This window comes from Mustelus asterias, chromosome 17 (assembly GCF_964213995.1).
Source record: "Mustelus asterias chromosome 17, sMusAst1.hap1.1, whole genome shotgun sequence".
Taxonomy (NCBI): Eukaryota; Metazoa; Chordata; class Chondrichthyes; order Carcharhiniformes; family Triakidae; genus Mustelus; species Mustelus asterias.
This window is the reverse complement of record NC_135817.1, coordinates 47,047,298-47,072,808: the sequence shown is the minus strand read 5'-3', so window position 1 is coordinate 47,072,808 and position 25,511 is coordinate 47,047,298. Positions and strand designations below refer to the sequence as shown.

The window sequence follows — 25,511 nt, the reverse complement described above, 5'->3', positions numbered from 1 at the left end:
CTGTTGTGTTCATTGCTAATTCTTCCAAGCTATACAATGATCAAGCTATTAAAATCTGTGCCAAAACCTTCATGTCATGTCGTGTAAACTGAGTTGCCGGCTAGAGATGCTGGGGTGGCGATTTATGAGGATTACCCACTTAGCATTTATGGTTGAAAACGCTTTCACCTTGTCTCTTGTGGTCATACACAATTGTGGATGGAAATGCTCATGGAGCGCCCTCCTGCAAATGGTTACCTGGTTAACTATCGTCACTTTGACTGGATACGTATGATAGGGCTACAGAGCTTTTCTCTGATCCAAAATGAATTGAAGGATTGCCTCTGTTTTCTCAAAACCACCCACTGTTGATTCAGGGGAAAATCCTGGCTGAACGATCTGCCTGCTTCATTCTTTCTCTGGAAGGAATATCCCAAGTGGACTATGATCAATCCTACAGCACGCTGCCTTGACACAAATAAAACATTTAACATTTAGTAAGCCATGAAAAGTTAATGAAAAATTAAATTAAAAATATTGGGGATGCAAAGTGAGTGGGATAAGAAATTAGCTGAAGAGTAGAAAGCAGGGACTTGCTCCCAGAATGTTATCAGATTTGAGAGGAGGTGTAAGTGATGTGCCCTGGCGTCGTTTTGGAAATCCTACTATTCCTATTTTAAATTAATAAAATTGATTCAGAAAGGAACAAAAATATAAGTTGGATAACACATACAAGTGGAAGAAGGGACAATGACGAAATTGTCAATGACAATTAAGAAATAAAGAGGTTTTAAAACATTAAATGACCATCACCTCTAACTGATGCAGCAAAGCAATTAAACCAATCAGTTAAGTGCTATGTTTTTTTATTCATGGGTTATGAGCATCATTGGCTAGGGCTTATTGTCCATCCCTAATTGCCCATGATAGGGTGGTGGTGAGCTGCCTTCTTGAGCCGCTGCAGTCCATGTGGAGTAGGTACACCCACAATGTTGTTAGGAAGGGAGTTCGAGGACTTCGACCCAATGACAATGAAGAACAGCGATATAGTTCAAAGTCAGGTGGCTTGGAAGGGAACTTGTAGGTGGTGGTGTTCCATTTGCACCACCAAAAAAGAACCAACCTGAGTCTGTAAATTAAAATTGCGGAACAAACTTTATCAGAACGTGGTGTTATTGGTTGGTTTGTTCACATAGAGACATATATAGAAACTAGGATCAGGAAAAGGCCATTTGGCTCTTGGAGCCTGCTTCACCATTCATTATGATCATGACAGATCATCACATGCAATACCCTGATCCTTCCTTCCCCCCCATGATTCCTTTAGCCCCAAGAACTATAACAAATTCCTGCTTGAAATCACACAAGATTAGTGCCTCAACTACTTTCTGTGAAATGTGTTAAGTTCTTGGAAAGTAAATGTAAAGCCATTGTAAAGAAACATTCACTGTAGTGAAGGTTTCTTTCTTCTCAGGGGAAGGTGTTTCAAAACTCAAATATTTATCTCAGAAATTAGGAACTTGGGTCTCCTGCCTATGTGCTGACCAGGAAATGATCACATATGCACAGTTCATTGATTTCATCTTCTTTGGGCCAGGGACTAGCCTTGTGCACATGTACAGCTGGTATCCTTCACCATCTTTAGGTGGGAAACCCACCCTGTGCACATGCGCAGAAGGAAAGGAAGTAAATAAGTAAAACAGTGTGAAAGGCAGGTCAGGTGACTTGAACTGGAGGACCATTGTGGTGAAGATGTCCAGGTAGTAGGACATAAAGAGGACCCTGAAGAAATCCTAGGCAGGAACAAAGACAGGGATCAAAGATAAATCCCACTGAGTGCAGTTAAATGACAGGAGCAGAGTAAAGGTATCTGAATTAAAGAAAGAGCTGTTGGGAGCAGACCTGAAGCAAGGTTGACTCAAGGGAAACCCAGAAGATCTGAGAGGGCAGCCAAAGCTTGGTGACTCCACACTATTATTTGGAATAATGGCATTCTGGCTGAAGATCTGAAAGTATGTTTAGAAGCTGAAGGTTGAGTGTACTTGGAGATCCAGGAAAAAGGAGTTTCAGAAGTCAAGATTGAAACCATGGAGGTGGATCCTTGTTGAAGCTATCTGAGTGACAACAATTTTTGAAGATAATTCCAGCAGGATTCTTCAAATGTTGAGATTGGAAACCCTCATAAGAAAGACAGAGTTTCTATTGGATCATGACGTGATGGTGAGCTGTTGAGACATCCATGGAATCCTCTTTGGTTGCATCTGCCATTTACTTTGGAGTGTGATGTATCTGACAAGCATCTGCATGTTAATTCACATATAGCGTATACTTATCCTGAATATTTGAGTATAAACTAGATTCGGTAAATTGTGTTATTGTTCTGAAATTGAATGGGTCTGTAAATATATAGCTGGGATGCAGAAATAATGAATATTTAAATTATATTCTTGTGTTTGTATTGAAGTCTTTCCAGTCTTTTCAACCCTTTTGTCTGGTGCAATAGTTTTCTTGTTTAATAAGTGTTTTATTCTTTAGTGCTTAAAAGTAACTTACCTCCACGTTCTCAAAAGATTAGGATCTATCAAGCCAGGATCCCCTCTAGAATTTGACTTGTCCAGTTTTACCATCAACTGGGATCGTACCAAACTGCAGTTTGTCTCCTTTATGTTGTATTTGTCTCCCTTAGTTGCTCCATGAGAATATATTAATTGTTATATAGTGAATTGCAGCCTTTCTTTTGGTCTTCAAAATAATTAATTTATACCTCCTATTTATACTCCTTCCGCCACATCCTATTGTCCAAATCATTGACATTGCGCAGTGACACAGTGCTTAGCACTGCTGCCTCACAGTGCCAGGGACCCAGGTTCGATTCCCGGCTTGGGTCACTGTCTGTGCGGAGTCTGCACGTTCTCTTCTCGGCGTGGGTTTCCTCCATGTGCTGCGGTTTCCTCCCACAGTCTGAAAGGCCTGCTGGTTAGGTGCATTGACAATGCTAAATTCTGTACTGTATACCAACAGGAGCTGGAGTGTGGCGACCAGGGGATTTTCACAGTAACTTCACTGCAGTGTTAATGTAAACCTACTTGAGACACTAATAAATAAACTTAAGCAGGTCTACATGTGAACTTTGTGAGGCGGTGTTACCCACTGCCAACCATTCTGTACAACTATCCTTAATCTCTGATTTCTGCCTGTTTAGCTTAGTTTACTACCCGCCCCAATAAAAAAAAATGCGAACGAAGAGGCACGATCATTTCCATGGTGACTTGTTGTTGCTAACATTCCTCTGTGTGTGTGGGTGCCAGTAGTCGGCCCTGAAGGGATTTTGCTGGTGTAAAAGAGCAGGTCGGAATGTTCAATTGCACGCTGTGGCCACCGAGCGGCGCTGGCGGGCCGGGAGCTGCAGTTCAGCAGCGTGGCCGCGGGATGCCGCTGCTGAGGCCGCTGTTTGTTCGGTTGTCAATGGCAGGCGGGTTTGTTTACTTCCGGGTCGGCGGCTGCCCCCCCCCCTCCCTCCTCCCTCCTCCGACGGGAGCCGGTCCGGGAGAGATGGCGGCGGAGCCGGAGTCGGAGGGAGAGGAGGTGCCGGGTGAGTGACAGATGGGCAGAGTGTCTGCCCCGGGGCTGCAGCTGATCAATGCAATGAAACAGTCTGAGCTGAGTGAGGATATCAGCCCGGGGGGAGGGAGGGGGGGTCAGAGCTGGCTGAGTGGGGGGACAGAAAACTACAACAGAAAATGCTGCAAAATCTCAGCAGGTCTGACAGCCTCTGTGGAGAGAGAACATTTCATTGTATTTATTAGTGTCACAAGTAAGGCTTACATTAACACTGCAATGAAGTCACTGTGAAATACCCCTAGTCGCCACACTCCAGCACCTGTTCGGGTACACTGAGGGAGAATTTAGCATGGCCGATGCACCTAACCAGCACATCTTTCAGACTGTGGGAGGAAACCCACGCAGACATGGGCAGAACGTGCAGACTCCACACAGACAGTGACCCGAGCTGGGAATCGAACCCGGGTCCCTGGTGCTGTGAAGCAGCAGGGCTAACCACTGTCCCACCGTGCCAGAGCCAACATTTTGAGTCTAGATGACCCGTTGTCAGAGCCTGTCTCAGATTCCAGCATCTGCAGTATTTTGCCTTTATCTGAGCGTAGGGCATGTTTACTGGAACCAGCTGGGATCTTCTTGTATTCTCTCTCTCTCCCCCCCCCCCCCCCCCCCCGCCCCCCCATTAGCAAGTGACAGGAGAGCGGTGGCTGAGGGAAGTTCACGTAGGAGGAAGGAGAAGGAGTTCAGAGGCTGAACGGGCTCTTGGAGAGATGGCACTTCCAAGGGTGAGGGGCAGTCGCCCAATCATAGAACATACAGCACAGAAGGAGGCTATTCAGCCCATTAAGTCTCTGCCAGCTCTTCTGAGGAACAGACCAGTTGGCCCCAATCCATTGCTCTTTCCCCATAACTCTGCATTTTATTCCTCAAGGCAACTATTGGATTTGTACCCAATGCCCCTGGGCAATTCAGGATGAAGAACATGATTATAATTCATGGCACGCACAAAGGTGTAAGTTTTGGACTGTAGGGAAAATGGTCACCAAAAGGGAGATTTTCACTGTCTGCAGCCAAATTGCTCTCCACACATTCCCCACAATAAAGGACAGAATTCTTCCATCATTGAAGTCAGACAGGGATATGATGCTGCAACACCTGCCATGTACTATGAAAAACAGATCCAGACTTTTTTTTTGTAAATATGGTAGAATCATACAGTGCAAAAGAGGCCATTCGGCCCATCGAGTATGCACCGACACATTAGAAACACCTGAACTCCCACCTAATCCCATCTTCCAGCACTTGGCCCATAGCCTTGAAAGTTATTTATGATGTGCCAAGTGCTCATCCAGATACTTCTTAAAGAATGTGAGGCAATCCTCCTCTACCACCCTCCCAGGCAGTGCATTCCAGACTGTCACCGCCCTCTGGGTAAAAAAGCTTTTCCTCACATCCTCCCTAAACCTCTTGCCGCTCACCTTGAACCTATGCCCCCTCCTGACTGACCCTTCAACTAAGGGGAACAGCTGCTTCTTATCCACTCTGTACCTCACAATCTTATTCCATGCTGAAATGTAGAATTATAATTTTATTTTGGTCCAGTGATTCATTGAAAGACATTGGATTAACCAATGTTATTTGAACTGCTAATTTGTAATCTCCTTGTAGCAGAAGTGCTTGCTATTAGATTAAGACACATATTGTACAGAGGCTTTTTATACCATCTGTGTAGCTTCAGAAGCAATGGTTTAGTTCCCAATTCAGCTGTTTTACTATCTTAGTATCAGCCTCTTTCCAGGAGAGTTTCTTAATTGGATGAACAGTATTTTGTGCTGGCGAAGCAGTGTTCTCCCTCTGCTTCTCACTGTGATGGAGGAGGACTCCATCTTTCATAAGGGAACTGAATACATGCCTTCTCTGCTTGGAGTCAGAGGATCTTGCAGCACAGAAAGAGGCTATTCAGCCCATCGTGTCTTTTTTTAAAGAACAATCAAATTATTGCCATTCTGTGCTCTTTCCTCACAGTCAAGCAATGTTTTATTTTTAAATATGCATTCCGTTCCCTTATGAAAGTTGATATTGAATCCTGCTCCATTGTCCTTTTAGGCAGTGCGTTTGTCCCTTGGAGACTTGATTATTTCAATGCTTTCTTGCCTAGAATCCAATCCTACCCCTTCTTTCTTTCATCTGTGAATATGCCCTCAGCCCAGCAACAAGTCCTGGTTGAAAATCAACCAGATCCTCATTGATCTGCATTGGTTTCCAATTTAAATCAAATTTTCAAATCCTTGTGCTTAGATTTCTTGATGGCATTGCCCTTTATGCTGATAATGTCTTTTAGCCTTACAATGCCCGCTCTGTGCCTTAATTCTTCTGACTCTGGTGTTATATACATCCTCCTCTTTCTTCGCGGCATGGCGGCACAGTGGTTAGTGCTGCTGCCTCACAGCGCCAGGGACCCAGGTTAGATTCTTGGTTTGGGTCACTGTGCGGAGTCTCCCCGCATCTGCATGGGTTTCCTCTGAGTGCTCTGGTTTCCTCCCACAGTCTGAAAGATGTGCTGGTTAGGGTGCATTGGCCATGCTAAATTTTCCCTCAGTGTAACCCGAACAGGCGCTGGAGTGTGGTGACTAGGAGATTTTCACAGTAACTTCGTTGCAGTGTTAATGTAAGCCTACCTGTGACATTAATAAATAAACTTAAACTTTTGCCCATCAGTTCGCTCTCAAATGTCTACACCCTGGTTTCCAAAATTCTCTCCCTAAACCTCTCTACCTTTCACATTCTCCTTCATCCTCTGAGCCCCTTTTTAAAATCTACCCTTTATCCATACTTTTTGTCACCTCTCCTGCTGTTTGGTTATTACGGCACTGGGATTGAAAGTGTTGGTAAAGGTAGATGTTGGTCAGTAACTTCCTGGCTCCCCAGTGTCAGATTGGGGGGGGGGGAGGGTACCCCAAAGATACACTGTACCCCAAAGATACACTGGGAAATCCCTCTCAGACGATTCCAGGTAAGATTTTACGTGGCAATTGTCCACGAGCGCTAATTTCCTCTGGACAATTGTACTGGGCCGACAACCATCCGACAAAGCGATTTAAATAGCTAAATTCAGACGGTTCCGCCAACGTTACACCAGTAGTTACTCTGAAAGAATTAGAAGGAATAAAATCACTTCTAACTTCAGCGTAACTATTTTAAACATCCAGAGCATGTCCTGCATGGGACAGCCTCCACACTGCGGAACTCCGACCCCCAAATAATCAACCCCCAGGCATTCCTGACTTCCAACCGCATGGGTCTCCCCAGCATACGGGCGAACTCCCACCGGCCCATTCCAGCTCCCTGAGCGGACCCAGAACCCATGCCCTCCCCACTCACCGGCGGACCAAACTGTATTTTCAGCATATTCTATTTTTATTTTGAAGTAATGAAGGTGGCACTAATTGGTGCAGTGATAGTTCAGGTACTGACAGTCACTTGATACTGGGATAAGCAAGGAAAGACATTGAAAGAAGCACTGGTAACAGAAGTAGCAAATGTATTGATGTGAAAGTTGATGAGACGTTGAAGGTAATGCTGTCAATTTTATATTAATTTTCTTCTATTATTGGGGTTATTTTCTGTCTTGCTTATTCTGTTAATTCAATATTTTATTTTGGTTAACTATGTTTTTATTTCTAGAATACCATCTTCGTTTTCTTAGGATCAGTTCTCATCTTTGCTGAGTAACAGCCAGTCCACATTAACACCAAGTTTACCTTTAGCATTTGTCTTCTCTGTGTGGACATATTAAGAAAAATTTAAATAGCATTCAGCTGTTTTATTTCTAATTTGTAGTAAATGGGTTGATGAATGGCCCTTCTTTATCTCAAGATTGAAATCGGGGTTGTTCAGTGACCATGACCTAATGAATAAGATTAAATACATTTAACACGTTGAATATGTCATAACGATTTATAGAAATGCTTATTAATTTATGAATTATCGAACTCTCATCAATTTCAAATGGTAAAAACAGAAGAAATATTTATACTTTGGACGCAGCTCTCGCAGTCAAATGTTGTGGGCAATCAGCACGCACCTCACTTTACTTGCCCTTGCTTTACATGTGTATCACTTCAGTCATACCCGTGGGAAAAAAAGGTTGGAAATCAGCAGAGTGCAGCAACTCTGCAGGGCAACAGTCCTGGTCAACAAAATGTCTTGTGGGCCGCACTCAGAACCCAGGTGGGCTGCATGTGACCCCCAAGCCGCAAGTTGCCCACCAGTGCTTTAGATAGATTTCCTTTTATCTATGTATAAATGTAAGTTCAGGATTGGATAAATGTTGTCCAGGACATGAGGAACTCCATGTTCTTCTTCAAATCGTGTTATAGGGTCTTTCCCACTTATCTGAGAAGGTAGACCTCAGTTTAACCCACCATCCAAAAGACAGCACCTCCTGCAGTGCAGCACTTCCTCTGTAGACACAGCCTTCTGACTCGGGCAAGAGTACTACCACTGACCCGAAGCTGTCAGCACTGTATATGATGCCGTGTGTTCCGAGGCCAACACCTGTACTCTAATATTCATTGATTTGCAGCTGCTGAAGACCTTGTGCACAATTCATGAGAGTTCAACTACTGAGACAAGGCAGACACCTAGAAAAAGAATGTACTAAACCATGGAATATGGTCTTGTTCTGGTAGAATAAATCAACCCCAAAAGATGTTTGAGGGATAAATATTGACCAAAATACCAGGAATAAATCTTCTGCTGCTCTTCTTTGAGACAGTGGCGTAGGATCTTTTACACCCGCATGATAAGGCAGACGTGGGTGTAACATCTCATTTGAAACAGATGGGCCTCTGATAGTATAGCACTCCCTGAATACTGCATTGGACTGTCAGCCTTTGTCCCTCAGTTGATTTGATTTAGTTTGATTGATTAGCCAAAAAGACCACTGTCAGCCTTGATGTTAATAATCAAGACCTTGAGTGGGACTTGAACCTGGAACCTTGTACTAAGGAGGCAAGAGTGCTACCAACCGAGCCACGGGATGGCACACTCGTTCCTACTTTCTGTTGGTTTTTCCTAAAGCGTTTTAGATGTTAAAAATGCAAAAGAGATGCAAGATTTTGGATCCGCGTGTGCTGAATTGGCTGATTTCAGACAAAGTGGCAGTGAGATTGCTAGAAATTAACTGCCAATGAGGAAGGAGTTAGCTTGGGATCGTATTTCTATGCTCTCTCGTGATCTTTCTTGGAAAGTGTATATTAATGTACATCGGATGAGGAGAGGACCTGTCTTGGCTGCTCTGTCCTTAATAATTGTTGCTATTTAGGCTTACACATAACTAATGTTTGATTAGGCAAGGCATCTTTGGAAGCATATCCCACTATAAGTCGGAAGCTTCAGGCTTGTATATTTTAATGTGGTAGAGTTCCGGCAATTTGAGGCAAATCACATTTTCGTTGTCTTTGTTTCACTTGGTGTGAGCAATGACCTATATGGGAGAAGAATATTGTTTGACTGAATCCAGTAAATGCTCCAAGATAATGTATTGAGCAAGCCAGATGGAATAAGTTCTCCAATTGTCCTACTGGACAATGTATTTCTCCAATCACAGAATAGCACCTCCTCACTGCACACAATTATATTGGCTCTCGGTTCAGTGGACACTTGAGAGTTTACTGTTCTAATTAATGGACTTGTTTTTGGCAGTGGCAGCGGTCCCTCGATATGAGGATGACATTCTACTCAGGGTCACAAGGTACTGCCATGGGTATTAATGTGGCAGAACAGGCCAATTCTTGACCCACAGATCTTTGATCATGTAGAGCAGGAATGTCTCACGAGGTAGTGAGATCCAAAAGTACAGGATTTGCTTCTATTCCCTTTCAGCTGCCACTCTGCCTCATGATGAAGATGTTGTGACTCAAAGCAAGAGGCAGCTTGATGGACAACTTGTTGCCACTTTAAGTCATTGGAAATGTAATTTTTATGCAGTGATTAAATACAGTTTCAGCATAGAATGTCCATTGTCCCAACCAAAATAATATGGAAATTAATTGTTTTGTAAGGCATGAAGAGACTTTGGATGATTGATTTTGTTTTTGAATGCATTTCTGTGCATTAATATTGTGATATAATGCTGCTTTTCATGATTGATATGCATATTCCTTTCTGGATTTATTTCTAGAAACTGCGTTGTTGATCTTATTTGTTGGTTGGTTATATTGGGTGGGGTTCTCTGGTCTCGTTTGTGGCAGGACCCGTTGCAAGTGAGAACGGAAAATTTGGCATTCCAGCCAAAACACCATTCACTTTCAGCGGCACTGGAAAATCCCAGCTGTGTATGAGGATGGAAGATTTTGGCCATAGAGTGGGAACAAGGGCTAAGCAAAATTAATGTTTTCCAAGAGCCAAGATTGCCTTTTTCAAAAATAGTTATAAATATTTTGCCTTTTAATGTTTTCTGTAAAATGCCAGTTTTGAAATTATTCATTGCGGAAAGATCCTGAAGACCATCCTCCCCCATCCCCTCCCCGCACACCTCTGCCATACCCACAAAATTCAAGTTGTTCCTGGAAATTCCTGATCCTCAGACTTTGGAAAGACAGTCACCGGAAACCTCCATCCTAGTCCGCAGCTGGGACTCTGGTGCCGATGCAGTGAATGGAGTTTTGGCAGAACACCAAATTACCTATTCTGGTTGGCATCGGGGGTGGGACAAACAAGGTAGGAGAATCTTGGCCGTAATCAGTGATCCATAAGGTATTTGGAAACAAGTGTTTCTTCAGCTTTGAGGGCATTGTTAGCAAGGGTTGTGAATTGAGATAACACATTGTGCTCTCTTAGTGACAGCAACTCTGCGACAGAAGACTAATGTATTTATCCTTCTTGCCACTTCCCAGTCTCACTGCATGGTTTAACTAACATTGTACCTCACTAATGTTATCAAAAATCTCCTTGACTGAGTTGACACTTAACTAAGAATGAATCAACATGCAATGATACAATGTGACCAATCATCTGATGTCCTCCAATTCTTCAAAATAATAGATAGTTACATTTACATGGCTGTGGTGTAGTTCCTCCAGATTACTATTTGGAATTAGATTGGCCGAGCATAATGCTATTTTGCTAGAATTGCTTCTACGTCAACAGAAACCTAGATTCATGTCACAACTTCATGAATGCTAGTTTGAAAATCACTGCTTTTGTATTTTGGGTATACTGAATTAGCAGAAGTGTATATTATCTGAATTGTTTCATTATCTCAAAGTATAACGATTGTGGAACTGTTTTTATTTTCTGGGGGCAAGTGAAGTACATACAGTTTTAAAGATTACACTAACTCTACAAATAAATATTTTGAAGTGAGCACTCATTGTGACCAACTCGACTGTTTCTAATTTACAATGTGAGCATCTTGTATTACTATGTTACTAGGTAATACTCGTATGCACACTGTATTCTCAGTGGCACCATGTTAGTACTCATCAACGTTCTAGCTATTTAATGGCTATTAATAAATCTGGGTCGTTAGATACCATCATATAAAATTGCATGTGAATATGTTGGTTGATGGTTATTTTAACTTGTTGGTAGAAGAGAAAGGAAAACAAGAAGGACCACAATGATTGCTTCGGCAGTCTTTTGATGTATCCATTGGTATAATGTAACAAATGTTAATCATTTATATTATGGTTCAGGGTAAGGTGAGCTCCTCAGTGGGCCAGGAAGATTTCTACAATATATTATCTTGTATGTTTTTATATACAGATTGGCTGGTACTGCATCTGTTTTGCTGTTTGTAAAATCTAGCTGAATGCAAAATGGTTACTGTGTTTGCCTGACAACGGTGACTATATTTTGAAGCAATTAATTGCATGTGAAGCATATTGGGACATTTGAGATGTGATGAGCCCGTATGCAAATACAACACTTTTTAAAGTGACAGGATTTTAATTTTTTAACATATTAGCATTCTGCTCAGGAGAAACCAAATTCCCATGAATGCATTTCACTCCTGGTTCTTGACAGTTATGCACAGATCAAAAATCTTTTTATTCTCTAGATGGCAAATTAGAATCAAGTTGGTCTAGGCTATTTTATTGGAGCTTTTATCTGACCAAGTGGGAAGGAATCATTTCAAACTTCATTTTCTTTAAACCTATGAGGTAGTAAATATGATACATCTATTGTGGATAGAGGGGAGTTCTAATACAGGGAGAGAAAATCAGAAGACAGGCCACATGACAGACCAGAATTCAGTTAGGAGCTGCAGTTTGAAAGTTACATAATGATTTACTATAAATGCATTTTTTCATGATCTGACACTGGAACAAGCTACATCTGAAAGCAATAGTTTTACATTTACATTGACAAGTTGAGAGAGGGGGCACCAGCAAGTAATGAGAGTGGGAAAGGAGTTGGTTGAGAGGTTGGGAAGGGCAAGACAGGAAGCAAGTGCGTGGAATGCAAGTTTCTTCAGTACTGGGAAACCGATAAAGAAAACAAGAGTCTGCATCGACCTCTGTCATCGGGCTTCAGGCTGCTTATTTACTAACTTCTCCTCAGGTTCTGGCTCAGGCAGAAGGAAGGAGAAAAAGAGAGAGAGCCGGAACACAACGTTAGTGAAATGAAACAGTGCGGTAGGTTTAGGGTGAGCGATACAGGGTAAAGTGAACAGTAGCCTGTATTTGATTTAGAAGAAAGAGCGGAGTTAGAAGTGGCAACACTCCTTTAGAATCTTCTAGGTTCCTTGGGAACCGTGTATTTGAAAATTTTCTTCAGTAGAAAGTCCCCATGTAAAGATCGCATGGCAATTGCCCTCAATGAGAACCACCCAAATGTACGATTAAAAACTGCAAACTTTGGATGGTTCTGACTGTCTTAGAGCAATAGTTATCCAGAAAAAATGAGAAGAATTAAAACCACTCCTGACTTCAGGGTAAGTGTAGTACTGACCCTATGGACTCCACCACTCCCCCGACTACACTTCATTAGCACCACTCCCACCCATCAGCTGTCCCTCCTACGTCCCTGACTACACCCCTCCCAACCCCTCAATACACCCCCTATCCACTGAATACAGCCCCCCCCAACTACACCTCCCACTGACCACTCCCCCAACCGTACCCACTTACCTTATATACTTACCTTCTGCCGGGCTTCTTCCAGTAGCTGCACTTGTAAACTTATCTGCTTTACGGCAGCAGGTACCATTAAAAAAAGTGGCATGCCTTCCTTACCTGCCACTCCTTTGACAGAAAGCTTCAGGAACCTGTTGTGCTACACTGTTCTAGCCTGGTCTGTGTACGCAGGCTAAGCAAGAAGGGAGCGACTTCATTTCCAGGTAGATGAGTAGGAGCGTAGTGGATCTGACTTTGAGTGCCACTCCATGAAGATTATGGGCCTTGGTTCCTTGGTAACATTGTATTTAAAATGCTTCTTCAGTTTTTGTCTGGCCACTATTTTGCCTTAGCACCAAGGTCTCTAAATTTCTGACTGCTTGTCCAACATCCATTACTGGATGAACAGAAATTATTGGGAAGACAGTGAAGCTATTGTTTTCAGTCTTTGCTGCAAACTTAGTTCCCTCGCTACTGACTCCATCCTTCTCCCTGGCAGCAACCTTCACAACCTTGGTGTTGCATATAATTCGTAGATAAGTTTCTGAGCACAACACCCCTGTAACCATTAAGATCGCTTATTTCCATCTTCATCTGAAGACTTTCTCACAAAGGGTAATTAACCTTTTACAGACTTCCACATTTTATTCATGCGTGCCTATTCTGTGATAATATATATAACTGAAATCTATGGGGGCGATTCTCCCAGACCGTCAGCTCCACCCCAGAAATTGGCGCAGATCTCCATAAAAGATTTAAGTATAATTAGCAGGCTCGGGAATGAAGTCTCGGGGCCCGCTAGAGTCTCCCCCCTGCCAGGTGTGTTTCACTCCAGCAGGGTTTACAATAGCTCCCCACTGACGGGGAGCTGGCAGCCCAAAAGCGGGCTATTGAGACCCCCCCAGAAGGTCACAGTAAGGGGGGTGCCCTCTGGGCATTGCCAGCTTGGCAGTGCCAGCCTGAGCCCTCTGGCACTGCTGAAGGGGCAAAATGCCAATTCCCACAGCGCACCTTGGCACTGCCCACCAGGCACCAGGCAGTGCCAAGGGTTCGGGGCCAGAGTGGGGGGTGGCGCCTATAGGGGCAGATGTGGGGCCTCCGGGGGGAGATCAGGGGTGGTCATCAGGGTGGGGTTGGCCTACTGGGGGTGCCGGGACTGTGGGGGGGGTGTTGGGGTTTGCCTGGACATGTCCAGGGGGGCCAGCAATTGTGGGGTGGGGGGGTGGTGGGAGGGACAGTGATAAGAGGTTGCTATGCTGGCCAGTGATTGAGCTGGCCACTGATTGCAAGGCCAGCAGTGCGGGCTACGGTGCATGTGCTGATCTTGGCACTGACAAATCGGTGCATATGCAGTGGTCTGCTCAGCGCTATGCTGCCAGCTTCTCCAGTGGGAATGGGCCCTGCCCACTGATTTTTAATGACATTCACACTAGTGCACTCTGCAGTGCACAGAGTATGGGAGATTCATTTTGAAAGTTCTGAAAAAAAACAGCGTGATTTACTCCAGTTTTTATGCAAATCCGACACTTAGAATTTTTTGGGAGAATCCCATCTCGCTGTTTTTCCATATGTGACATGATTTTGAGTAATACTTTTCATGGAGCTACGTTTACTAATATTTATAATGGAAATCTGTTAAGTAAACCTTTGTCTTTGTCAGTGTTGCAGGTACCAGCTGCTTAATACTTTTCCAGTTTTACCTTCTACTGTATCTCAAACCTCGTCTACCATCTTGTTTTTGCTCAATTGCAGTTTAAGTTTTTCAACTTGAATTTGTATATTTGAATAGTCCATTACCTATCTCATCCATCACTCGCTCTTCTCCAAGTAAGACCCTATTGTTGTGTCGTGACCTGGCTCCAATTTATTGGCCACAGGCTTCCTCCTCTTCACTCCTTGTTTTCACTTGACTCCTTGCTTCTTTATTTATAAACTGTGATCTTCTATTAGGAACTGGCCCGGCGCTTCATGTGGAATAATTGATAATTCCTTGGTTAGTCTCTCTGCAAGGACATAGATGCAGTTTCCAGGTTATAGGGACCAGAGAACCGATCCAGACTGCAAGCTCTATTTATACTGGATCTATTCATGTAGAAATCGAGTTTCTTTTAAAAAAAATATTTATTAAGATTTTTCATACAAAAACAAAATGTAAGATAGAGAAGGGAGAGGGAACAGTATAAAGTCAATGATCGTAGAGAAGAATCAACTTGTGTACAACATCCCCTCTAAATACATGCACACATTAGAGAATAGGATAAAAGCATGCTGGTCTTCTTAGTAAACAAACAAATAAATAAAATAGGGCTTCAGGCTAATGAGATAACACTTTTTAATGAAAAAAGAAAGCAACAGGCAATCTTCTGTGGTGTGGGGGTGAGTTGTAATTTCTCTACAGCTGCTAGGAATGGCAGCCAAATCTTGTAAAACTTTGCAGTGGAGCCACATAGTGTGCATCTCATTTTTTCCGATTTAACGAAATGTAATGCATCTTTAATCCAGTGGGAGTGAGTTGGAGGAGCACATGACTTCCATCTAAGTAAAATTAAAAGTCTTGTCAGACGAGTCACAAAGGCTGTGAAATCGGTTCTCTTTTTGACTAATGGAAAGATTGTTGGTAGCACTTTGAAAATTTCCAGTCAGTGGAACGGGTGTTTGCAATATTTCAGAAATAGTTTTAGAGATGGTTATCCAGTAACTGCGCAAGGATGGGCAAGACCATTTGCTGCTTCCCTTGCTTTGTTGTGAAACATTGAATGATAAAGTTGGCCCACCCACCCTTTTGTAAATTCTAAAGTGATCCGATACTCTGAGGTGGGTTTCCTGGAGAAAAGCAACTTACGACCCAGATGTTGGAGATGCTATAAGACTTTGTTGCGCTCAAAGGGGTGATTCAAACCCTTAATATTCAGCTGGCAAACCTAAGAGCGCATCCCCCAAACTGTTGTGACTTTTTAGATTGAGCCACATTTTCTTGGGGGTGGAAACATAATTTCAGCCATTATCATGGTTAGGAGGAATATATATTGTAAGGATAATATAGTATATGCTCAGTGTCATGGGTCTGCCTAGCGACAGCAGTAGCCAGCATTCAAAGGGGATGATGAGATACGACCTTTCCCAGTAACGGGATTAGCAGACAGAATCAGGTATAAATAGCTATCATCAGGAAACAGCTTACCTCAATGGCTAACAGATCAGTGGGGGTATAGAGATGCTGATTTCAAGAATCACGGAATGTGAGATTTGCAGACAGCCCAAATACACAAGGGAGGATTCACAGAAGAAGTATGATATAATTGCCAGCTTTTCTCCAGGAAACCCACCTCAGAGTATCGGATCACTTTAGAATTTACAAAAGGGTGGGTGGGCCAACTTTATCATTCAATGTTTCACAACAAAGCAAGGGAAGCAGCAAATGGTCTTGCCCATCCTTGCGCAGTTACTGGATAACCATCTCTAAAACTATTTCTGAAATATTGCCAGTTCTCCAAGGCGGCCTTCGCGACACACGACAGCGCAGAGTCGCTGAGCAGAAACTGATAGCCAAGTTCCGCACACACGCGGACGGCCTCAACCGGGATATTGGGTTCATGTCACACTATTTGTAACGCCCACAGTTGCGTGGACCTGCAGAGTTTCACTGGCTGTCTTGTCTGGAGACAATACACATCTTTTTAGCCTGTCTTGATGCTCTCTCCACTCCCATTGTTTTGTTTCTTAAAGACTTGATTAGTTGTAAGTATTCGCATTCCAACCATTATTCATGTAAATTGAGTCTGTGTCTTTATAAACTCTGTTTGTGAACAGAATTCCCACTCACCTGAAGAAGGGGCTTAGAGCTTCGAAAGCTTGTGTGGCTTTTGCTACCAAATAAACCTGTTGGACTTTAACCTGGTGTTGTTAAACTTCTTACTATAATTGCCAGCACCAGCAGAAGCAGGCAGGCTAGTTTAACATGTCACAGCTGAGAGGCCAATTTAGATCTAAAAGCCAAGAAGGCATTACAATATCTAAGAGCTGGAAAAGCCAGTTTTACAGCTCAGAGTCTGTGAGGCCATGGTAATATCTAAGATGTCATAGAGGTTTACAGCATGGAAACAGGCCCTTCAGCCCAACTTGTCCATGCCGCCCTTTTTTTTAAAACCCCAAAGCTAGTCCCAATTGCGCGCATTTGGCCCACATCCCTCTATACCCATCTTACCCATGTGACTATCTAAATGCTTTTTTAAAAGACAAAATTATACCCGCCTCTACTACTACCTCTGGCAGGTTGTTCCAGACACTCACTACCCTCTGTGTGAAAAAATTGCTCCTCTGGACACTTTTGTATCTCTCCCCTCTCACCTTAAACCTATTCCCTCTAGTTTTAGACTCCCCTACCTTTGGGAAAAGATATTGACTATCTAGCTGATCTATGCCCCTCATTATTTTATAGACCTCTATGAGATCACCGCTCAGCCTTCTACGCTCCAGAGAAAAAAGTCCCAGTCTATTCAGTCTCCCCTCCTAACTCAAACCATTAAGTCCCGGTAGCATCCTAGTAAATCTTTTCTGCACTCTTTCTAGTTTAATAATATCCTTTCTATAATAGTGTGACCAGAATTGTATGCAATATTCCATGTGTGGCCTTACCAATGTCTTGTACAACTTCAACAAGATGTCCCAACTCCTGTATTCAATGTTCTGATGTGGATGTATTCAATGTTCTGATCTGCAGATATCCACTCCATCTGACGAAGGAACAGCGCTCTGAAAGCTAATGGCATTTGCTACCAAATAAACCTGTTGGACTTTAACCTGGTGTTGTTAAAACTCTTACTGTGTTCAATGTTCTGACCAATGAAACCAAGCATGCTGAATGCCGCCTTCACCACTCTGTCCACCTGTGACTCCACTTTCAAGGAGCTATGAACATGTACCCCTAGATCTCTTTGTTCTGTAACTCTCCCCAATGCCCTACCATTAACTGAGTAAGTCCTGCCCTGGTTCAATCGACCAAAATGCATCACCTCGCATTTATCTAAATTAAACTCCATCTGCCATTCGTCAGTCCACTGGCCCAATTGATTAGGATCCCATTGCAATCCGAGATAACCTTCTACACTGTCCACTATGCCACCAATCTTGGTGTCATCTGTAAACTTACTAACCATGCTTCCTATATTCTCATCCAAATCATTAATATAAATGACAAATAACAGTGGACCCAGCACTGATCCCTGAGGCGCACTGATCCCTGAGGCACACTGCTGGTCACAGGCCTCCAGTTTGAAAAACATCCCTCTACAACCACCCTTTGGCTTTTGTCATCAAGCCAATTTTGTATCCATCTTAGAGCTAAGATAGTGCAGGAATCTTCGCAAAGGCAATTTAAATTTCTTCGCTGGACCAGGAAAAGACATTTCCCAGACTTGATCATCCACCTTGTATTGTGTGGTAACAATAAGTTGGATTTGATTGATAGATTTATTAAGTTGTATGTTGTTTGGGAACAGGAAAGTCTTCAGAAGTTCAGAGATAGTAGAAATATATATTTTGGAACAAGCAGTAACTGCTGTATAAATTGTGTGTGTGTTTAGTAATTCATATATTTAACTGTGTCAGAGTGTTATAGTTCTAGTCGTCTGTATTTGTCTTTTCTTTAGTTTAATAAATAGTCTTTAGTAATTATTATACGATGACTGGGCTGGTTATTCTCATTGGGGGTTTCATGTGACTCCTCACACCATTCCAAAGCAAAACTATACACCACCATGAACCAGTGTTTCAAGTTGAGATGCCCTCACAGATAACATCTGTGTAGTTTGTGACATGTGATGTTATAATGGCCAAACAACTTCTATAAAGCAGTAGAACACCAAGCATGACAAAACAAAAAAGAGAGACAATAGAAACACAAAAAACACCCCCCACCCCGAAAGCATCTCTCCAAATGAGATGCACGTGGACCCAACTCTTCTTTGTTCCTCATGATGCATCACTCATCTACTAAGTCTCTTTGTTACTAGAGGTGAAGTGACATTGACAAGTCAAACAGAAAAAGGCATGCTATCAATGACAAGCTTAACGAAATTCGAATCTACATAGGCAGAAGTCTCAAATATCCTGCAGCATTTCCAGTTCACACAATGTTGGCCAATACTAACAAGAGAAGAACATTGCAGTCGAATTTGGCAATATGTGTCTCAGTTTTCTATGTACCCTATTCGTCGATACTCCTTGGAAAATAAAAGTTATTTCAGGTACCATCATTGCTTCGTATGTTCAGAAAGACCATCGACCTTATTACATGATCGATGAAGGTTGCAGCAGCAGATGGGTCTTCAAACAAGTGCTCGGCTGCATGTGGTGGTGTGATTCACAATCAGGCGGAGAAGTTGAGATTAAACTTGATCCGTGGACAGGAATGCAGGAGATACTTCACACTGCCGAATGCTGCAGGGGTGAAGTCTGGAAATATGGACAGGCTCTTGCCCAGTACAGTAGGGGAGCAGCTTTCCCGGATTGGGGGAAGATCTGGTCCCGAGAATGGTAATAGTGAACTTGTATAATGAAGGGGCATGGATCCCTGCCATCCTTAGGTCTCACCTGCAGTGACTAGTGGGCACGGTCTAAGAGAGGCCTGTACTCCAGTTTTAGTAGCCCTGCATGACAAATTTTGTAGGGCAAGGGCCCTCCACCACACCAAACAGGTGAATGTTGTTGCACCTCTGACACGCCCCTCCAAATTTTCACATTTTGCCCTCAATGTTTTTACTCCAGCCAAAAGCTGATTTACTGTACTCTGCAGGTCCATCACGGAGTCACCACCGAGCACTGTTGAGCACTCAAGTTCCTTCACCAGTTTTCCTGAGAATAGAGGCTACCTGCAGTGCAGTAATAGAGGACGTCAGCTTTTCCCTGACAGATATTGGGGGCGATTCTCTCATCCCGCTGCGCTGCTTTTTCAGCAGGCTGATCTGGACATGTCCAGGAGACCAGCGATTGGGCCGTGGGAAAGGGGGGCTTGCACGGCCGGTGACTGCTGACGCAGGGTTGTGGGGCTGGCCAGCGATCGGGAGGCTGGCAGACAGGGGCCACTGCGCATGCGCCAATCTTGGCGCTGACAGTTCGGCACATGCGCAATGGCCCACTCAGCGCTATGCTGCCAGCCCCTCCAGCGGGAAGAGGCCCCGCCCACAGCATTTTAATGTGATTTATGCTGAGGCACTCTGCAGTGCACAGCGTGTGAGAGATTCTTTTTAAACTCCCGTTGAAAAAGAAACAGCGGGATTTACTCCAGTTTTTACGCAAATTCGACATTTAAAATTTTTTGGGGGAGAATCCCACCCATTATCTGACTTGTTAAAAGCAAATTACTGCAGATGCTGGAATCTGAAATCAAAAGAGAAAATGCTGGAAAATCTCAGCAGGTCTGGCAGCATCTGTAAGGAGAGAAAAGAGCTGAAAAGAACCTGGACAATTCCCATCCACCACCACTCTCCTCCGCTTGGCTGAACTTGTTCTATCTCTCAATAACTTCTCCTTTGACTCATCCCACTTTCTCCAAATCAAAGGAGTAGCAATGGGTACCTGCATGGGTCCTAGCTATGCTTGTCTTTTTATGGGGTATGTGGAACATTCCTTGTTCCAGGCCTACCCAGGTCCCCTCCCACAATTCCTTTACTGGTACTTCGATGACTATTTTGGTGCTGCTTCATGCTCTCGAAAAATTCATCAACTTCGCTTCCAGTTTCCACCTCTGCATCGTTTTCACCTGGCCCATCTCTCAGACACTTCCCTTCCCTTCCTTGACCTTTCTGTCTCCATTTCTGGCAACAGACTATCTCCCAAGATCCACGACAAGCCCACTGACTCCCACAGCTATCTGGACTACAGCTCTTCACACCCTACACCCTGTAAGGACTCCATCCCTTTCTCTCAGCTCCTTCGTCTCATTTGTCCCAATGATGCCACCTTCCAAAGTGGTGGTTCTAATATGTGCTCCTTTTTCCTCAACCATGGATTCCCATCTACTGTTGTCGACAGGGCCCTCAACAGTGTGCGGTCCATCTCCCATGCCACGACCCTCACCCCCTCCCCTCCCTCCCAGAACAAGGATGGAGTCCCCCTTGTTCTCACATTTCACCCCACCAGCCTCCACATGCAAAACACAATCCTCCCCCATTTTCACCAACTCTAGCATGATGCCACCACCAAACACATCTTCCCTTCACTCACTCTGTCAGCGTTCCGCAGGGACTGTTCCCTCCAGGATAACCTAGTCCACTCCTCCACTATACCCAACACCTCTCCCGTCACTCATGGCACCTTCCCATGCAACCGCAGAAGGTGTAACACCTGTCCCTTTACCTCGTCTATGCTCACCATCCAAGGTCCAAAACATTCAGTCCAGGTTAAGCAGTGTTTAACTTGCATCTCTTTCAATTTGGTCCATTACATTCGCTGCTCCCGATGTGGTCTCCTCTATATCAGAGAAACCAAGCGTAGACTGGGTGATCGTTTTGCTGAGCACCTTTGGTCTGTGCGCAATCAGGACCTTGACCTTCCGGTTGCTTGCCATCTTAACACACGATCCTGCTCCCATGTCCACATGTCTGTCCTTGGCTTGCTGCAATGTTCCAGTGAAGCTCAACGCAAACTGGAGGAACAGCATCTCATCTTCCGGTTAGGCACTTTACAGCCTTCCGATCTCAACATCGAATTCAACAACTTCAGATGATTTGCTCTACCCCACCTCGACCCTTTTGTCTTCATTCTATTTAATTTAATTTTTTACTGTTCTCTACCTTTTATTTCTTTATTGTCTTTCTTCATTTTTCCCCCCATTCTTTCCCCCTACTTTATCCCACTCCCCTTACCTTTTCTCCCCCTTTTGTTCTCCTTTTCCATCTGCCTCATCCATTCCTCTCCCCTCCCCCCCCCCCCCCCCCCCCCCCCCTCCCCACAAACATCTTCATTTTAGCTTCTCTGCCGTTTGGCCATTCACACCCTTTATTCTCTCTGTGGACAGCCATAAGCAGTCCTTTCTCCTAGTTTCTGTGGCTTTGACTCATCTTTCATTCCCTCACCTTGCAGTATAAATATCTCCCACTTTCTTTTAGCTTTGACAAAGGATCGTCTAGACTTGAACCATAAGCTCTTTTCTCTCCTTACAGATGCTGCCAGACCTGCTGAGATTTTTCAGCATTTTCTCTTTTGGTTTCGTTATCTGACTTGTGGCCAGCGTGTCAATTTTTCCCCATAATCACTTCCGAGCAATTCCAGTGCCTCTGTAAACAACTCCAAGCTTAGGCAGGCTCCTTACCCAAGCGATTTGTTTCTCCGCCAGCGTGAGTAGCATCAGGACAGGTTGAGGCTTCACAGCTTGCTATCGCAGTGTCCTTCTGAGATCGGGTTCCAGGCATTTCTCAAAGCTTTGCGAGCAAAATCGTGTGCACTTGTACACAAAAGGTATTGGTTAAGAGACAGAAAAGTGATAAAAGTCTGCCTAAAATAATATGAATTTAGTCAGTACCTCATGGAGCATAGGGGGTGCACATCTTACATTGTCAGTGCACTCCCTTCAGAATCCCAAAAGTCGAGTTTCTGAGACTACATTTTTAACCTGCTCAGGCTCAACACTGTGAGATCTGGTATGAAGAAGGCGCACAGTGTTCACATTGGTTCCAGGTCAGTTTCTGTTGGCCCTCCAGTGGCAATTTGCCTGATCCTGGAGCTCTCTCTTCATCATTAGCTTTGTTACCCTCCTGCTCTCTCTTTTCAGCTGTTCTGGACTTGGTTCCTTTAGGTCACATCGCAGTGTGAAAGCTTACTGAAGCAAAAGGCAACAGATGGAATGGGAAAAAAATCTGTCGTAAATGAGCACAGTGGAAGTGCTACAGAAACAGAGCATACTCACAAAGGGAGAGCTATGAATAAAAGGAAACAGCACAATAAAATAAATGAAAAGCTACAGGGGCCTATTATCGGAAGCAAAAATAAACAGTAAACAAGAAAAAGCCACAAGCAATGAGAAAAACAGAGAAACGAAGACATGCATATCTATGTGTGGCAACTTGTGGTAATTGCCCTTTTAAGGGCAACACAGCAGAGTAAGGGTCACTTGGCTTGGGGGACCAGTTGAGATGCAGCATGGGTAATCACCCCAGGGGGGTGGAGTCCTTTCTTAGGCAGGAGACATTTAGGGGATTAGGTGCAGTCCTGCTGGTTGCTGTTCTGATCTTATTAATAAATCCTTCTGTGTTCCAAATGAAGTCTGTGAAAGTGCATAATTACACAAGTTCAACAAAACAGCTTTTCCATAGTGTGATGAGGATGTGTATGCCAAGTGCTTCCAAGCTGGATATATGAATTGCAGCAGCATTGAAATTTTCTTTGTGCTTTTAGGATGGTTTTTAAAGTCAAAGGAAATAACAAGTGGCATCACTGCAGCCTTTCTAACCTCAGCCTCACTGTCAAAGCCTGTCTTAAGCATACCTGATCCTTGGACCCACATTGTAAAATAAAAAAAGCCCTCAAGAAGTAGCTGCCCAATCTTATTTGGAAGAAACATCTGCTCAACACAATAACCCATGAGAAAGACCTTGTGTCAGGCCTAAATCTATACTAGAATCATTTGTGTTTGGACCCAAGTTTCTATAGAGATGAATAACTGCTAGACAAGGGTCAGCAGCACAGTTCAACTAATGCCAATTGCTACATCTTGTGTTACAGTTGTATGGCGACCAAAGTATGCAATTATTTTCTGTATTTCGTTTTAAGGTTTGAAACATCACAGATTGAATGGTGATTCAGAGCCTTATTGCAGCCATACTGGTTAAATCCCCAGGACCGGACAGGGTATTCCCACGGACCTTGAGGGAAGCTAGTGTTGAACTTGCAGGGGCCCTGGCAGACATATTTAAAATGTCAGTCTTCACGGGGGAGGTGCCGGATGATTGGAGGGTGGCTCATGTTGTTCCGTTGTTTAAAAAAGGTTCCAAAAGAAATCTGGGAAATTATAGGCCAGTAAGTTTGACGTCGGTGGTGGGCAAGTTATTGGAAGGTGTGATCTACAAATATTTGGATAGACAGGGACTTATTAGGGAGAGTCAACATGGCTTTGTGCGTGGTAGGTCATGTTTGACCAATCTATTAGAGTTTTTGGAGGAGATTACCAGGAAAGTGGATGAAGGGAAGGCGGTGGATGTTGTCTACCTGGATTTCAGCAAGGCCTTTGACAAGGTCCCTCCATGGGAGGTTAGTTAGGAAGGTTCAGTCGCTAGGTATACATGGGGATGTAGTAAATTGGATTAGACACTGGCTCAATGGAAGAAGCCAGAGAGTGGTTGTGGAGGATTGCTTCTCTGAGTGGAGGCCTGTGACTAGTGGTGTGCCGCAGGAATCGGTGTTGGGTCCATTGTTGTTTGTCATCTATATCAATGATCTGGATGATAATGTGGTAAATTGGATCAGCAAGTTTGCTGATGATACAAAGATTGGAGGTGTAATGGACAGTGAGGAAGGTTTTCAAAGCTTGTAGAGGGATTTGGACCAACTAGAAAAATGGGCTGAAAAATGGCAAATGAAATTTAACGCAGACAAGTGAGACATATTGCACTTTGGAAGGACAAACCAAAGAAGAACGTACAGGGTAAATGGTAGGACTCTGAAGAGTGCAGTTGAACAGAGGGAACTGGGAATACAGGTACAGAATTCCCTAAAAGTGACATCACAGGTGGATAGGGTCGTAAAGAGTGCCTTTGGTACATTGGCCTTTATAAATCGGAGTATCGAGTATAAAAGTTGGAGTGTTATGGTTAAGGTTATATAAGGCATTGGTGAGGCCGAATTTGGAGTATTGTGTACAGTTTTGGTCACCTAGTTACAGGAAGGATGTAAATAAGGTTGAAAGAGTGCAGAGAAGGTTCACAAGGATGTTGCCGGGACTTGAGAAGTTGAGTTACAGAGAGAGAGATTGAATAGGTTGGGACTTTATTCCCTGGAGCGTAGAAGATTGAGGGGAGATTTGATAGAGGTATATAAGATTTTGATGGGTATAGATAGAGTGAATGCAAGCAGGCTTTTTCCGCTGAGGCAAGGGGAGAAAAAAACCAGAGGGCATGGGTTAAGGGTGAAAGGAGAAAAGTTTAAGGGGAATATTAGGCGGGGCTTCTTCACGCAGAGAGTGGTGGGAGTGTGGAATGAGCTGCCGGATAAAGTGGTAAATGCGGGTCACTTTTAACATTTAAGAAAAACTTGGACGCGTTCATGGATGAGAGGGGTGTGGAGGGATATGGTCCAAGTGCAGGTCAGTGGGACTAGGCATAAAATGGTTCGGCACAGACAAGAAGGGCCAAAAGGCCTGTTTCTGAGCTGTAATTTTCTATGGTTCTATGGTAGCAGGATTGCGAGTATTAATATGGAAGAGTACCTTAAATGGGGTTCATCTAGAATGCGAATATTTACAAAATAGACAGCAAAATCGGCTAAGAATAATTTCCTTTGAATTACATATCCTTTAGTATATTTTAATTGAAAATGTCTGTACAAAGATTTTATAGTTCTGTAATATATTTAAAAAATATGTGAAAAGGGTGATCCTATTAAAAGGAAATCTTTTCTGGCGATGTTGTTCCTTATTTAAAAGCATACTGATCCGATAGTTGAGTAACATGGACGTGCAGGTGCCCAACTCCGATCCCATTCACAGTGGAGAAATGTGAACTAAGCTAAAAAAAAAGTCCTTTATTTCAAAATCTGTAAATGTGAGAAATGTGTTCCCTTCTAAGTATCAAACACTGGCTACAAGCAACCTTTGTGCTGCTGGTTGTGATGAATGAGACAAATTAAAGACACCTGGCAATG

General features: G+C 43.5%; 1 protein-coding gene across 3 annotated transcripts in view; it reads left to right on the top strand.

Annotated features, from left to right (window-relative positions):
* Positions 1-3,512: 3,512 nt before the first annotated feature.
* Positions 3,513-25,511, top strand: part of LOC144506445 (X-linked retinitis pigmentosa GTPase regulator-like) — a 111,196-nt gene continuing 89,197 nt past the window's right edge. For 2 of the 3 annotated variants that reach the window (XM_078232571.1, XM_078232570.1), the window contains exon 1: positions 3,513-3,571. In XM_078232571.1, coding sequence (XP_078088697.1) covers positions 3,532-3,571 — 40 coding nt within the window. In that variant the 5' untranslated portion in view covers positions 3,513-3,531. The remainder of the gene's footprint in view (positions 3,572-25,511) is intronic. The other variant, XM_078232573.1, reaches the window with a different exon arrangement.